The sequence below is a fragment of the Stegodyphus dumicola genome, chromosome X1, assembly GCF_044657685.1.
Source record: "Stegodyphus dumicola isolate Sdum_Otavi_A_Nest chromosome X1, ASM4465768v1".
NCBI lineage: Eukaryota > Metazoa > Arthropoda > Arachnida > Araneae > Eresidae > Stegodyphus > Stegodyphus dumicola.
Window position 1 is genome coordinate 52949178 of NC_140780.1, and position 16646 is coordinate 52965823.

General features: G+C 33.0%; 1 protein-coding gene across 2 annotated transcripts in view; it reads right to left on the reverse strand.

Moving 5' to 3' along the window:
* The window catches only part of LOC118182177 (uncharacterized), a 314256-nt gene that overhangs the window by 20321 nt on the left and 277289 nt on the right, over positions 1–16646 (reverse strand). For both annotated transcript variants that reach the window (XM_035351500.2, XM_035351499.2), the window contains 2 exons: positions 13493–14063; positions 4586–4938 (listed from right to left, as the gene is read on the reverse strand). In XM_035351500.2, the coding sequence (XP_035207391.1) occupies positions 4586–4938; positions 13493–14058 (919 nt within the window). In that variant the 5' untranslated portion in view covers positions 14059–14063. The remainder of the gene's footprint in view (positions 1–4585; positions 4939–13492; positions 14064–16646) is intronic.

Consider the following 16646-nt stretch of genomic DNA (forward strand, 5'->3'; position numbering starts at 1 on the left):
GATCTTGCATTCTTATGTCGTGCATAAGTTTCATAGGTTCCAGAGGTTTCATAGAGTTTCATCCTCTTATTAGTCAATTAAGAAAGCAAATGACTGGCAAAGTTAATGTCTAATTATCCTGCTATGGGACTTTCAAGCGTTGTAAAGGATACCGTCTGAATATATGAGCATTTAATCGAACAATGTGTGGCCTCCATTTAGTGTAATTAGTTATTAAAAGTAGGGATTATTAGAAATGGAACTGCTTTGTTAAAATTATCAAACATTCGATTAGTCAAATTTGCTGACTTCAATATTGTTGTTGTTGTTGCTTATCCTCGAAAGATCTGACACATGTCAGATCAGCTCCAGAAGGTTGTTGACCGTCAAAAAATCAATAACAGTGAGGGGATCGGATGTTAAGTCCTCCTTAGAAATTCCGATGCAGCCCAGTATGTGATCAGGTGAAGCTGGATGGTCACAGCATGTTTTACAAGTGGGGTGGATTTTTCTGCCACTATCAAATTAAAGACATTTAAGGTGGTGTTTTGTTAGTCCAGCCAGAGTGGTTTGGGAGCCACGGTTACATTTGATTTCCAGTACGGAGCCAGGACATGTTCCTATGAACCATTGGTGCGTAGGTGGAATACGCCATATTATATTAAGTTTAAATCTTTCCTTTGAGTAAAGTTCTTGGTAAGTAAGCGTGGAGCCAGTGAACATTTCATCTTCACTATCCTCTTTTGCCATTTTATCAGTGACCTCATTACCACTAATATTAACATGTGATGGGATTCACTGGAGGTGGATGTCGTGGTTCTGAGAGATCTTCCTCAATTTGAGGAGAATAGATATGCTGGTTTCATCGCATGCGGACGACAGCCACTAAGATGTTGCAGTGCACTGCGGCTGTCAGATGAAATCCATAGTTCCCCAAAATCACAATCATAAGCCAAGATGGCATCAAGCCCCACATTAATCGCAATTAACTCGCTTGAAGACAGAACAAGTGTCAGGGTTGCGTTGCTTTGTTGTAGTTTCAAAGTGAGAGGTTTTAATAAAGATACTGCTGCCATGACTTCAATATTTCAACAGACGGACATTAATCAGTAATTTTGACATTGTTAAATATCCATCACATGGAAAAGAAAACGTATGTTGGAGATAAAGGTACCAATGGCTGACTGCTAATGCAAAACCTGAGCTAAAGCAATGAAGGTTGAAGGTGTGGAAACCTTTGCTGCTTATATTAATCTTATTATTTCACTTTTATCAGTACCTCTGAATCGAGTAATATTGATATGTTTCTCGATATTACAAGTTTTCCTAGCATAGGTGTACAGAGAGGTTGGGAAAAGATGGTTTGTGAATAGAATACTTCTCTTTAAATTGCTTAATCCGATCCGTTATTAAATCTTGTGTCGCGACATTTAATTTCTTTCTTACCCAGGATTGTTCGCAAATTATGGAGTGCGCATCTATTATTACAGTGTATATACGCATAAATACACAAGGCTGTACTAGCGTTCAGCCTAAGCCGAGAACACTAGGTATACTAGAAAGCATATGCATCCGCCGAAGACTACAATTATACCATTTATACCAGCTGTTATATAAAAATGAAACAGTTAAACATAAATATGTTTGAGACAGAAAGATTGATCAGAAAACGGAGCATAGAGAAAAAAGGTTTCATCCCTAAATTTGCATTTAGAAACTAAACAGTGTACATGTCAATCACTTGGTGACCAATAGGAACACATCTCGTTTTTGGCGTATTTGGTGTAAATTGCCAGTAACGCAACCGTACACCCTCTTTCTCTAAGAAAAGCAATAAAATAATGAATTACCGCTGACCTGAAGAATGGGAAACAAGTGGGGGCATCGTGGCACCGTGTTCACCGCTTAGGCATATTTAAAGTCAGAAAAGTGAAATTATGTTCATAAAATACTATTTTAAATTGTAATATTGTTAATTTAAAAACATTCTATTGAGAAGGGTTGTTCTTTTCCATCCCATCGTGTCCTGGAAAACAACAGGGCCACCAGAATAGATAATCATAGAAGCACCATCTCACCTTGCGAAGGTCCCGCTCTCATGATACACTAAAAATGACCGTTTCGGCTTCGCCCATGCTTAAAAGAATTTGCCCATTCCTTGTTTAGAGATGCGTAGGAAAATGAAAGAGTTCGTACAAATCTCTGTATGCAAGATTTATACGAAAATTATAATGTCAAACATTATACGTTTAAATACATAAATATACAAAATGACTTTATCTTTTCTGGTTTCAAATATCTGTAATTTTTAGTGAGCAATTTATTTACTGTTACCTTCATATGTCCGCCGTTTCAGCCCCAAATTCTATCCTTGCTATACATTGTGTTGTACAGCGAAATTAAATCTTACGTAAAATTCTGTTTTGCTCATAGAATCATTTTCTAGGGTTTAAATACATTAAGAGTCAGGGCCAGCAAATGTATAAGACTAGAGCTTTATTGCTTAGTGGTGGCAGATCCAATAGAATGTCAAAAAACGAAAGTTAAGATGGGTACTAGATATGCAACGAATTTAATTTTTAATATCACTTTTGTAGAAAAGTAATTATAGATACTGAAGATTTTATAGTGTAAGTACAAAAATATTTATTGATATGTACGATTGCATTTAATTTTGTTCTTGTATGATTATGCGTAATAACTAAAACAGTAGCAACTTAGCTTTTAGAGTAACAACATTAGAATTAGTAGGATTTATTTAATAATGATTGAAATTTTTAGCAGGTTTGATAACGTTTCAAAAAGCATTTTGATAAAATGTTTTCTTTGGAATTTATTTTCCTAAATTCTAAACGAGTATTTTCTTGCTAGCATATTAATGATCAGACAGGGAAACACCTACAAATATGTAGACATAATAAGCGTATTTGCTAGAAAACTGAAAGCAATACACTACTTGTTTAACCCTTTTGACATACAGTGACGTCTAGGATGCGTCATTTATTACTAATATCAAAACAGATTCGAAGCGCTTCGGACATCACGAAAGTATAGTCACTTCGAAACGAGTCTGGGCTTTAAAGTGTGTATTTATATATTTGGATGTATTGGGGTGTCCGGAAAGTTCCGTACAAAGGTCGCAACAAACACAAATTTCTTCAAAATTTGACAGTTCCTTTGATTTATTATGCTACATAGTGTCAACCTGTTGCACTACAACTCTCCAAATTTTTGGAAGCTTTATAATGCCTTGGTAAAAATAAGATGGTGATTTGCCAAACAAGTCTGCAAGATAGGCTTTTACTTCAAGAGAAATAAATCTTTTCTCATGAAAAGAGTTTTCTAAGAACCGGAGCAAAATTAGTCGTACAGTGTGAAAAACCAGAAAACACGGTTGGTGTAGGAGGACATTTCATTAAAGCTATAAGAGCATTCTACGCATTCCCGATAAACCATGAGGTCTGCATTGTCACGGGGAAACACAACATGAAGATGGAATATCTGGTCCTCACCTCTTAAGCAGAGGTATCACCAGAGCCATAGGCCGAAGAATTTTACAATTTCAAAGCATAAGCTCAAAGATAAATTTATTATAGCCGAATCATAAATTTTATAAAACCTAGTATGAATTTTGATGTCCTATGACTAAGAGATGTGTTGGCCTCGCCAACATCTTTATTTAAGATAATTTACAAAGTACAGTTGATCATAATATAAAGTTTATAAAACAGTAATAAAGACAATTTTTAGGTGATTAGTATTACATTCTAGATATTATTGAACATTGATCATTACAATAGATATCAATATAAAATTATGACAAATCAAAAGAATAGGATTAAGAATTACAATGAATAATAATTCAGTAAATGATTACAATCAATGGATTCAGTTCTTCTAGAAGACGAAAATATGTAGTGGATTTTACTGTATGATCATAAGAAGTAGTTCTAAAAAGTGACCTCCTTTGAGACATCACCATATCGATACCAAAATATTTTTTGGATAGAGCTTAGACTTCTATGCCCCTAGTCACAATTAGTGACATGCTTTCTGCAGTTTCGTAAGTCCACTTCAGGACCATGTTATCATATAGAACTCAGGATTCATCATCCGTTTTAACAAGCCTTCTGAGATACAGGAAAACACTCAGCTGATTGGACACCGAAATTTCATTACCTGTTTCTCTAGCCCATTTGCCTCAGGTGGCTGTTCATCATCGATATAGTAGAAACTCTAAACTTTAATTTATATTAAAAGGTTAATTACAACAGTAGATTTAATATGATGGCCTAAATCAAGGTCTCATTTTCTTGAGATATATCTGCACGCTAATTTGTTAATTATAAATAAATTAAATAATTTTTCTGATACAATTTTCCTGCAAAGCAGTCGTTAAACTACAGAAGCAAGTCATATGGAGCAGTAGTTTTCCAATCTCCATTGTACAATAAACATTTAGAAATAGACACAAAAGTAGATATAATCATAAAATCAATGAACATTTGAAATAATTACAATATCTAGAAATATGATTTGAATAAAATGTTCCTGCATGAAAGTGCAAGTTATTTAGCATGATGTTGAAAAATTACATTATCCTTACCTACAGGATCTTGATCATAGTATGACTGGGCACCATATGGATTTGGTTCCTCGTAATGTTTGTTGGATTGGTAATTTGGGTAGTAATCAGTTGTACTATCTGAATAACTTGGTCTGCTATAGCTTCCACCTCTAAGTAAATCTTTAGCTTTTGCAAAAAAACCGTTTGGGTCCGAAGCTGATGGTAAAAGACCAAGGGGATCACCCACTGCTTTGTAACCTGAGTATGAAGGACGAGAATATGACTTAGGTGGTTTGTAAGACACTCGTTCGTTTTCTGCAGCATAATCATAATCATTGTAGAAACTTTCCATATAATCATCATCATCTGTTTCAAAGTAATCTACAGGCTTCCTGCAGGATGGAAAGAAATATTTGTTAAGCACAGATTTGAATATAAGCGTTTTAATCAAATATTTCAGAAAGTAATATGTGATGAGCGTTAGAGAATGCTTTTTTTTATTTGGTTTAATAATTGCTTCCATTCTTATTCAGCACATGCTTGAAAAAGATGAATTAAAATAGCGTGTAAGGGAAACATTTATTAATTGAAAATGTTTCAGTTTATAACCTGAAATAATTTGAAGATATTATTTTAGTCATTAGGGACTTCCTTAACCATTGCTGTCAGGATTTAATTGGACTGATAAGTACTATATCAGTCAATCCTTCAATATTGAGTTAAAATATTTCAATTTCTCTTCAGCAGTTTGCATTTTTTGTCAAAATTGCTTTAAAAAAATAATGTTCATTTAAGAATTAAATAGTAACAAAAGTATGTTCTGGAGCAAAAAGGTATGAAGTATTAGTTGAAAAGTGAGACCTGATGAAAACTTAAATAATTTTGAAATATATGTAATTGTAATGTCTGAATTTAAAACATTGAATAATCTTCTTGCAGCTCGCAAAACGTTAACAATTTAAATGAATTCAGATAATCTAAACGTAGAATATGCTGTTTAATTTAAACTACTTCGGATAATCTGATGTTACTCTGATAACCTAAATTTACGTTTATGGTCATAAACATCAGAGATAACGGGGATTGGTTTGTATCCTTTTTGAGTACCGATATCGATGTATGCAATCATACAGAAATAATTTTTTCATTTTCCAACTGCTTTTCGAGGACTATGCTTTTCTATGAAGCTTTTAGGACAGAAATCTCTGAAGTAAACTGAACTGTGCTGCTAATGAGAATTTCTTAAGATGTTTATATTTTACTGAAGACGCAAGTCATTAAAGTGTAAAAGAAAACTAAGCATCTGTGTTTTCTGCAATAAACTAATTAAACTAAGTAACCGAGGAAGCTGTAAAAATGACCACTAGTAAAATTGCGTCTTTATATGTGCCAAAGTGCTTTAACATTGGGAAATAAATTACATGACTATTCGAAAAGCTACTTTTATATGCAGCATATAAAATGCAAAAACGAATAAATAGCCGCTTAACGGGATAGTGGTTAGTAACTCTTACTACCGTAACGAAGGGTCCGGGTTTGAATCCCGAAAGCATGGATGTTGTAAATGTATACTATCTTAGCAGCAGGGGGCACTCTAAATTCACGGCAAGCGGAACGTTCTCTCGTATGATTTGATAGAAGAGGGGTGGGAAGACCCTCGGAGCTCCCATCTTCGGGATGCTGTCCCTCCAAATTCGGGTGGAAATGGGCAAAATCATACTGTCACCTGTGTGGTGCCCAAGGCTCACACCAACGACAGACGCAATTTCGCACTGTTTGACACAGCCACTGTTCGTGGGCTTTTTTGACTAAATCTGACAAGTCACAAAATCAAATAATACTTTAGGACGCGCTGTTTATACCAGAAATATCGACAGAGGTCACTTTGATTACTTTATAAATATAATGCTGATTTCGTATTGAAAATATTCCTTATTGCGCGTAAAAAATGTGAAAAAAAGCTATTTGTGTGAGTGCATTATCTTTACAACCAGTTGGAAAAACAAGATATGTTTCTTGTTGAGAGAATTTTAAACAAGATCTGTTTTAAGCGTGCGTAAACAGATCTGTTTTAAGCGTGCGTAAACAGATCTGTTTTCAATGCCGAAAGAGAGCAGCATTAATAAAATGCTTGTCTCGTTGTGATTTTCAGTACTGAAGAGTCAGGACAAATCTTTGAACTAAAAGAAAATAGAAACAAATTGGCTTGCTACTTTAAGAAGTGTCGAGCTCAAACCTAAGAAAGAGCCTGTTTTGAGAACGATATGATACTATTAGCATAATATTTTCTCGCTGTAGGATAAAACAGTCGCACAGACTATTCATCTGATTTTCGGATATTTACAGAATGTTTAAAAGGTAAATTTGTAGCGATTATGTGATTTTTGAAGGGAGGAGCTTTTTAAAATATCGGATGTTTTCTTAAAGAGTGCGTGCATTGGTATTTTGCGTGTGTGATTTCATCCATTAAAATGGTTTACCAAACTCAGAAGTATTAATTTATTACACCCGTCAAAGAAGTACATCTCGAATCCACAGTAGAATAGTATCAAATTATGGGACTGTGGAGGTGAAAAAGTATGAAAACGAAAGTTACTTTTAAAATTATACGAGTGAAAAAGACGACTATAGCAATAAATTTTAGTTCAATGTTTGAATTTTCCAGAAGTTTCAACAGCTTTATTTTTGTCTTCATGTGTTCTTAAAATTAAAAGAGAAGACTGTATTTTCATTGGCTTTCAAAGGCAGCCTTGGGATTCAATATAGAAGCAAATATATTTTTATAAGTACTTTTTATCTATTATCTTATTAAAACGTCTCTTAAATTAGAAGATATTCCAGTTGCAGAAAATTAGTTACATGTCTGTTCTGCATTCAAAAACTACAAAAATTTTAAATCACATTGTACTCGAAGAAGTTAGATAACAATAAGAAGTAACATCATATTTTTTATGATAACAATGAGAAGCAATTATGTGGTTTTAGTAGATTTAATTAATACAGAAAATCCTAAAGGTGTCATATGGCGTTGAAACATAAAAACATATAAGGGTTCTGAAGCATAAAGATGTGAAATATTTCTAAAGACTTAAAATGATTCCGAAGACTGAAGTCATAAAATTTCACAAAAAGTACTGCTTATGTCCAATTCGATTTGACGAACGGATGATAACAACGAGGATGATGAAACCAGTATGGATAAAAATGACCTCTAAAGATAGAGAATATGTTAATGATGATCACGATGAAGAAGGAGATTATGTGAATGATAATGACGATACAAATGGAGATTATATCAATGATGATGACGAAGATAATATGGATTGGATGCCGATGAAGATGGTATAGGTACTGATGACGAGAAAGAGAAGACATAATGAAAAAGCCGCCGAAGCTGTACTCTGCTCTGTTGCGCGAAGCCGCAAACCAATTTGGAGAAAAAGCGCATCTTTCGAGATGAAAGAATCTTTAGGCTGGCCGAATGTAGGAATAGGCAAAAATTAAGTAATCGTCTGACCAGCAAATAACAGTAATATTTAATCTGTTTATATTTGAATTATATCTTGTTAGAGTTGGCAACAATAGAGTTGAATTCTAAAAATGTAAGATGTTGAAAGCTTTCTTAAAGTGTGTATATAGCTGTACTTTGTGTATGTACTATTAAAATGTCTTTTCAAGTAGGGAAGTATTAATTTATTGCCTCAGAATTAAATCTCGAACCCATGCAAATATTTTGTTATTTTTTGTTTAAATTATTACATTCATATATTGAAATAAAACGATGAAGTTATACATTGAAAGAAATTAATTAGGTATTTTATTAAATTACAGATATAGATATTGAATTTGAATAAAGCACCACATTCTCCAACATGAAGAAGTTTACACAGCAAAGGAATACTGCAAAGTATTATACATGCAGTTAAAAATACACTTTATATGCGACAGTTATTTGCTTAAACAGAAAACTGATTTTTTATCTTAAAACATGCTGCATTCGTTTTCAAAATAATTAAGTATTAGACTTTATATTAGGCCCACCAGCGGCCGAGCAGTAAAATCGCTGAACACTGGTAGTTCGGTCCGAGGTTCGAATCCCGCGAACGGGCTAGCTGCATGGGTGTTTTCGTGGTTTTCCCCATGTGTGACGTGTATACGAACCAGTTACCCTTAGAAAGTCCTCCACGAAGGCATCCTTCCCCTTAGGCAGATATCCCTCGAGGCTTTGCCGTAATTAAATAACCTAACCTAACCTAACTTTATATTAGTGTCTTAATAAAGTGTTTAGAATCTCTGTAGACTATGCTTTCATGCATTGAATGTCATTTAGTTTATGTTTCATTCTTTATATGATTACATATTTATACAATATGCAAACATCTGTAAATAAGTTAATAAGTTTCAATTTATTTAAAATTGAGAATAGTATATTATGTCTTACTAATTTAGATATTTAAATTTGTACTTAATAAGTCTATCAGTATGTTTTAGTAACATAAAATTGTTCTTAAAATGATACAAATTACTGTTGTAGCTGTTATATATATAAGAAAATTTTATCGGTTCTAGTTTTACTATTATTTTTATAGTTTCTAATTTCATAGTTTCATCTTTATTTCTATGCTCATATTTCCATACATATACATCATACAAAATTTATCTCTATAAATGAGAAAACGAAAATTTTTATTTCTGTATTTGTATTTTAAATAATGTTAGTGTGGAGCAGAAGAAATTTATGCTTTAGGCTAGCTAGGATCCTCATCTGATTTGTCGCCCCTTACAGTAAAAGTTATTGAGTTACTGCGAAGAGTTTCAATAAGAAAGGAGAAAGCTTATTTAATCGACTTTTAATTAGAACTTTAAAGGTAAGAGCAGCATATGAGATAGCCTTTGGAATTCGAGCAAGCGGGGGTGTGCACTTAATTGAATATTAATTAAAACTTTAGTTGTAAAAGAATACAGAATAGGTTTTCCTTTTCTTGATATTTTTACAACTCCTGTGCATTGAATGTTGTAATTATGTCCATGATATTTATTGCTTTTAGCTTAATTTGGTATTTTTTGTATAACTAGCGTAATGTGCAAAAACTTTAGATGCAAGACTACAGAATCATTCTTCCTTTTCTTTATATTTTTTACAATTATTCTGTATTGAGTGTTGTACAGATATTCATAATATTTACTGTTTTTTTGCGTAATTGTATTTAACTGTTGCAATATGTAACTTTATTTCATGCTGCATTGTTAAAATACAATTTGAAATAAAGATTGCGTGTTATTTTGAAATAACTGCTTTTATAGTTAGTGTAAATTAAAAATAAAACAAAGATTCATTTACTATTAAGAGCAACGTTGCAAAAGTCACATCGTTATTTTGAGTAGAAGCAGTAAATACTTAAATTTTGTTTCTGAAATCTTGGGAAAAAATTCGCCTGACAATGTAAATTTACCTATAGTAAAGCTTTAATAAAGTAATGAAGGCAGCTTAGTATGTATACGGAACAATAAATTTTAACTTAAGTCTTGCATCTTTGATGATATTGGTGGTGCCTAAGATGAAAATGACGATGGCATTGAAAAATTAATTACTGATCTCAAACTACTTATGTACGGGGAATGCTCAGTAATTTTAAAATCAGGCGTGGACAAATACTTTTAACCACGACCCAAAAAAAGTCTTTTTTAACGCATCATGCGGGCAGAGCAATCATAAGGTGCGATGGGGCTTGTGTAATGGTGTTTTGTGGTAACCCCATTGTTTGCTAGGACGTGCATCACTTCATTAGTAATATTCTTTAAATTTATGTCGTCATGGAAGTCGACAAAAAATGATACTATCAGAAAAATCCAATAAGGAAAGAAAATAGCTGCTTATATCTTAAAAGTTTTATGGCATCATTTTACAAAGACATAGGAAGTGCCAGTTTGTCACACTTTTCAATTATGAAAGTTTTGCATTTCCTTAAACAGTGTTTCCCAACCGGTGTCCGCCGATAACTTCGCGGCAAAAACATCGCGGACAAAAACGTCGCGGAGAAAACAACGCAAGGCGAAAACGTCGTGCTACAAAACATCGTGGGAGAAAACATGCAAAGAGAAAACATCGCAGTTCTAAAACATCGTGGCACAAAACATCGTCGTCGAAAATAAAGCGGTTCATAAACTTCGCAGTTTAAAAACATTGTATCGTCGAAAATATCGTGGTAAAAAATAAAGTATCTACAAATCATCGCATGACGATAACATCGCAGACATGCTTTTCTCAAATTTTAATAATTATAAATGGATATTCCCGTAATGATTTGGGAGCGCAAGATGTAAAGAAGGATAATTTTTACCTTCACATTTTTTTATTAACTAATAAATTTTTGCTGAAAAAGTAAGAAGGAAACTTAAGCATAGAAAATTAAATGCACTTATAGATTATACTTCTCATGAAACATTACCAATAAAAACTTTATAAAAAATGATTTGCTAATGGTCTTTGTTAGTTAACTATGTCAGTTTAAAATTCCATTAAGTGCTATAAGTTGCATTAATTTTCTATGCTTAAGTTTCTTTCTTATTTTCTCAGAAAAAATAATTAGTTAATAAAAAGTATGAAAGTAAAAATGCCATGCTAAAGCCTGAATAAAGCATATCTGCGATGATATCGTCATGCGATGATTTGTAGATACTTTATTTTGTACCACGATATTTTCAACGACGATGTTTTTAAACTGCGAAGTTTTTGAACCGCTTTATTTTCGACGACGATGATTTGTACCACGATGTTTTAGAACTGCGATGTCTTCTCTTTGCGATGTTTTTTTCCACGATGTTTTGTACCACGACGTTTTCGCCTTGCGTTGTTTTCTCCGCGACGTTTTCGTCCGCGATGTTTTTGCCGCGATGTTTTCGGCTGTAACCTTCCCAACCTGAGTGTAAGGAAACACTACTACTACTAGTAATAATAATAATATTAAAACGTTTAGATCTTTATGTTGCAAGAAGACAAGTGGTCAGTTAAATGTGTCTTTTACTGAAAAAGCTGGAAAACCCTGCCTAATTGCCTGGGTTGAATTCTGTAGCACGCATTACATCCATTTGTTACTCTGCAAGGAACAGTGAATGCTGCAACTTAACTTTAGGCATGAATATTGATCTGTACTTCCAGTAAACAAAGAGACCAGCCCATGGTTTGGGTTCCCCAAACAAATTATACATGCGCACTGAAACATGTATGAGCTTCGCAAGCTGTAGCACAGATCCCACAAAGTTTCAAACTTAATGATCATAAATGTTCTAAAAATCAGGAACAAGAACTAACCATGGTTTGGTTTACATGATCATAAAGTATCGTCTTTGCTAAGAGAATTCTTGCAAGAGTTAAATCGAAGAGTTAAATCGATTTAGAGAGGGCAGCGATTCCTACCTTCAAGAAACAAACGCATTTAAGCTTCGTTTTTCGCGGAATGAATTTTTGTGGCACGAATAGCGTCAAATTTCTGCTTTTAATTTCGAAGCAGTGGCAGACATTCACCTTCAATTGGAGGAATAATTGAGTGCTGATTTTTATGGCGCATAACATAAAAGATTAGGATATGCCAAACATATGGTGAATACATTTCATTCACACTTTATTTAGTATAATTGGATTTAAACTATAAAAAGAATTAAAAGATATTTTTATGAAAACTTAATTATGCTGAAATCTTGCTGTCGAAGAATACAAATACATCAACATGTTCAATGTTAATTAAGTTGATATTGATAAAAATGAACTGTTTTATTTAAGCTTATGAACTAGAATGTTCCTTCATTTCAATCAAGTTCCTATGTTGGTGCATTCACGTAAATATTACGAGAAGACTAGTCCCGAGCTTCAATAGGAGAACTGCAGTATTCCTGTTTATGCCTGAAGAAATTTGAATCCCATCCGAAACCCGAGACTTTATTGGTTGAAAATATATTTGAAAAATATTATTATTAAAATTCGATAATCTTGAAATAATTTTAATGAACGTAATTTAAAATATTATTTTAAACGATATTAGTTCACCAAACAAATTATTTTAATAATTCAGCTATTCTATGCTGTTAACTAATTGGCATTGAGAATTTTGTTACATGTTTCTGAAATAATTTGAATGTGTAGATCTGCTAATTATCTAACGAACGACCACTGGCATTAAAAAGCTTTTAATGCAAAATAGTGCCCAAGAATACTTCCTTTCCGATGAAAAGTAGTATTCAAGGATCTTTATTTCCCACATGGGAAACATTCATTTTTATTTCCTTGCAATTTGTCAAGAAGCGATAAAACAATAGAAAGCTTTCACAAAGAAAGGTTACTGTTTATTTCGAAAACCAATACGTATTCTGTAATTAATTAAGTAAGACAATTTTCTTTTAATTATATGCAGAAAAACTGTTTATTTTATTGCTTTGTATTTGTGCATTTAGCTTTTAAATGTGAAGGACCTAAATGTTTGTTCTCACGGGGATTTAAGAGATTTTTAATTTGTCTCCTGAATCTTTACTGTTTATCACCTGAGACTAATTACCTTCATCGGTTTGACATCATCCTAGTTATGTAGATGCTTATTGAAATGATCTCGAGAAAAGCAATATTTTGAAAAAATATTCAGACAGATTTATGGAGTAAACTAATGAATGAACAAAAAATGATGGAAAATCATCTTTAAAGCACAAATTCTAAAAGTACGAGTAATTTAGTCTGTAAATGGTTTAGTATTTATAAATAATGAAGCATTCTATAATTTTACACGATTTAATATTTATTGCACTTTAGATATATTTAAAATTTCATTTTGTATTGTACAAAATTTTATTGTCAAAACTAAAACTTATTTCATTAACCGATGCTTATGTGTAAAGAAACAAATTTTATTGATTAATATTTATACATAACGGAAATATTGTAAAAAAAAGCTACCTTACCTCTTTTTGTGTTTCTTGGTTTCATTTTCATTATTTCCTGTTTTATTTTTAATTCGTGATCCTGAAACATAATTCTGAGTATTGTCTGGTCTACTATTTTCGTATTCCGAGTCCTGGGGGAATACAACTTTTTCCACAGGTCGTTTAGATGCTATTGGTAAACTGTAGTGATGATCTCGTACTCTTTGCTTCTTTATCTCTGAATTTAAGTAAGGGATTGAGTACTTTACTGTTGTTTGATCTTGAGGATGATGAGTTGTTGGAGCTGGAACATAATATGCTAGAGGATTTGCTGAATATTCTGTGACCCCATAACTGTGATGAGGATGATGGGTGAAACCAGTGGATGATGAATATTCTAATCGATGAGGAGGCCGGTAAGTTTGATTTTCTGAAGAAATTTTATGACTTGTGTAATTTGGATCCAGTAATATATTCCAAGGTATATTGCTTATACCATGCACTTTATGACTATTGAAGTTATTTTCTCCCGCTGTAATAAGTGAGAATTTTATGATGACAAACAGAGGAGTCAAAAACCACGTAGTCCGGAAATTTCTTTCCATGATACCTGAAACAAAAGATTTCATTAAATAACTCGTCATTTGTATAAGGACATATAGGACTATAGCTCATAAGGAAGTCCTTAAAGACTAAAACACTCTATTCAACGCCTTTTGTTAACGTCTGCCAGCGGCTGAGAAAGAAATGATGAATAACAAGGTAGTAAGTTTGTATTTCAGCACTGTTTGATGAAATTCCGGGCTGGATTCACGCAGTGACTTGTGAAACAGATATGGGTAAGAAGTTCCAAAGTAAGGTTAAGCATTATCGCTATAGTATGGTTAAAGAAACATTAATTGCGCAACACATTCAATACATGTTAGAAAATAAGATAATATTCCTGTAAGTAGTCAGTCAGCCCTGCTCTGTTATGTAGAAAGACAGAAAATGAATCTCCCACCATAAGGCATGGCGTTTGGCAGCATGTTATAGAAAACTTAGGAATACCGCAAAATATCTGGCAATCTCTCTACTAGTTCCTTAGAAAATCATAAGGATAATTTGATCTACTAAATAAAAAAAACACTTCAGATATCTTAAGTTACTTTCAAATTTAACGAGGCTTGAAGATGTTAGTAAGACGGGCATTCATTACAAAGTTAGGTATATGTGCTTTCTTTCGGTTGCAATTTGGACCGTTTGGAGCTCCTGCAATATTTCTGCGGAACATAGATATTATTTGAAGACGAACATTGGAAGAATTTATGTTTATTTACTTACATCACATAATTGCAATGAATAATGAAATCGAAGAGCACATTAAGACTTAAAGGAACTATAACGTTGTCGCAAGAATCGAGTTTGAAAGTAATTAGTATCTTTTTCAGGAATATCTTGCTATTATAAAATGTTCAAAGATTTTACAGATACTTCCAAGAAATCTGAAAGGAAATAACTGAAATCCAAAAGCTGAAATGTTGCTATTAAAAATACATTTCTGTGAAGTCTGGCTCTTTTGGAGTAGTTAGAATTAGTATTTCTCTATCAACGTCATTTAGGACCGTCGTTTCCAAATTAGCTAAATTTTGATAAGATGGATGCAGGGTTTATTTTAATCAATACGTAATTCCTTATGTTAAATATATCCTGCAAATCTGGTTTCTATTGCCTCCTCCAGAAATGCAAATTAAGTGAGTTTAAATAACGAACAAGTATCTAAGTTACGTGAGAAAGTATAGCCAGTTACTGCTAAAAGTACTGCAACACTAATTCTATCTGCCTGAGAGTTGCCCTAGTTATTAGAGAGTTTAACTTTCATTTGTAGTTACGTGAGAAGGCAAGTTAGCATACGAGCTCATAACTTAATCTTTAATTTAACATTTACTTTATAAGCAATTGAAGAACTGCTGTATTCTCAAGCCGCAAGAAGCGGATGAAAAGCTCCTATTAATTATTTTAATTTTTGTAACTTGGAGCTGGAGTAAAAAAAATGCTGTAATTCAGTGGTCTCAGATTCTATGTGCGTTAAATACGCGATCTGTAAACAGCTGCCGGGCTAAATTTTTGTGAAATAAAGTTAAAAATTTTATTAACAAAATAAGAAATGAATTTAAATTTCGCTTACTAAGTATTTATCAAAGCCTACATAAACAATAATAATAATAATGTCGCAAAGTTATACTTATTTTATATCTGAAATCTTATAAGGTATTTCTCCCGCCTTCTTAGCATGCCTTCGTAGTGTAGTGGTCAGCACGCTGAGCGACGTATTACAGAGGTCGGTGGTTCGATTGCCGGTGAGAGCATTGATCATTTTTCATTACTCCTGCTTTAAAAATGACCTAATGACTCTACGGTGGCTCCCGAACTAAAAGGGTGGTGGATGCTGATTCTCCACATCCAGGGTTTGGCGATTGGGTCCCCTAAAAGCCCCAGTCGCCCTTTAAAAGGGGGGGGGAATATATAAGATATTTCTCCCTCCTTCTTAGCATGCCTTCATAGTGTAGTGGTCAGCACGCTGGGCTCGTATTCCAGAGGTCCGTGATTTGATTCCTGACGAGGGCGTTGCTTTCTTTTTTATCACTCCTGCTTTAAAAATAACCTAATGGCTCCACAATCTAAAGTTTGGTAAGACATTTTTGTTGGTCATACTCAATAATTCAATTATACTGAGAATTAAATATTAAAAATTTTAGACTGGCATTTCATTCAAATATTTCTAACGTGTTTAATTAATCGTGAAAAGACTCTCTTTAATTTAAACTAAAAATAAACATTTTATGAAAACTTTCTAAATTTCAGGGAAAATTTATAGTTGGGACAAAACTTGAGGATAAATAATAACAATTTAATCCCTTTCTTTTATTTATTAAAATTTTCTTTGACGCATAAATAAAAATACGTATTTGTTTGAATGAATAAACTTCTTTATCTCTCACTAGAGCTTGACACTCAATGGCGTTTCAATTCGGATAAAGTTTGTAGCCTTGGACAGAAATTATTAGAAATTATTTTCATCACGGATTATAGATGCTTCTGGATTGGGTTCAATCGGTCAATCGTGTTAGTTTCTTATTAATTTTCAACTGTAAAAAAGAGGGTATTCACATATAAATGTATTCCCAAACAAAATGATTATCCTGAATGCAAA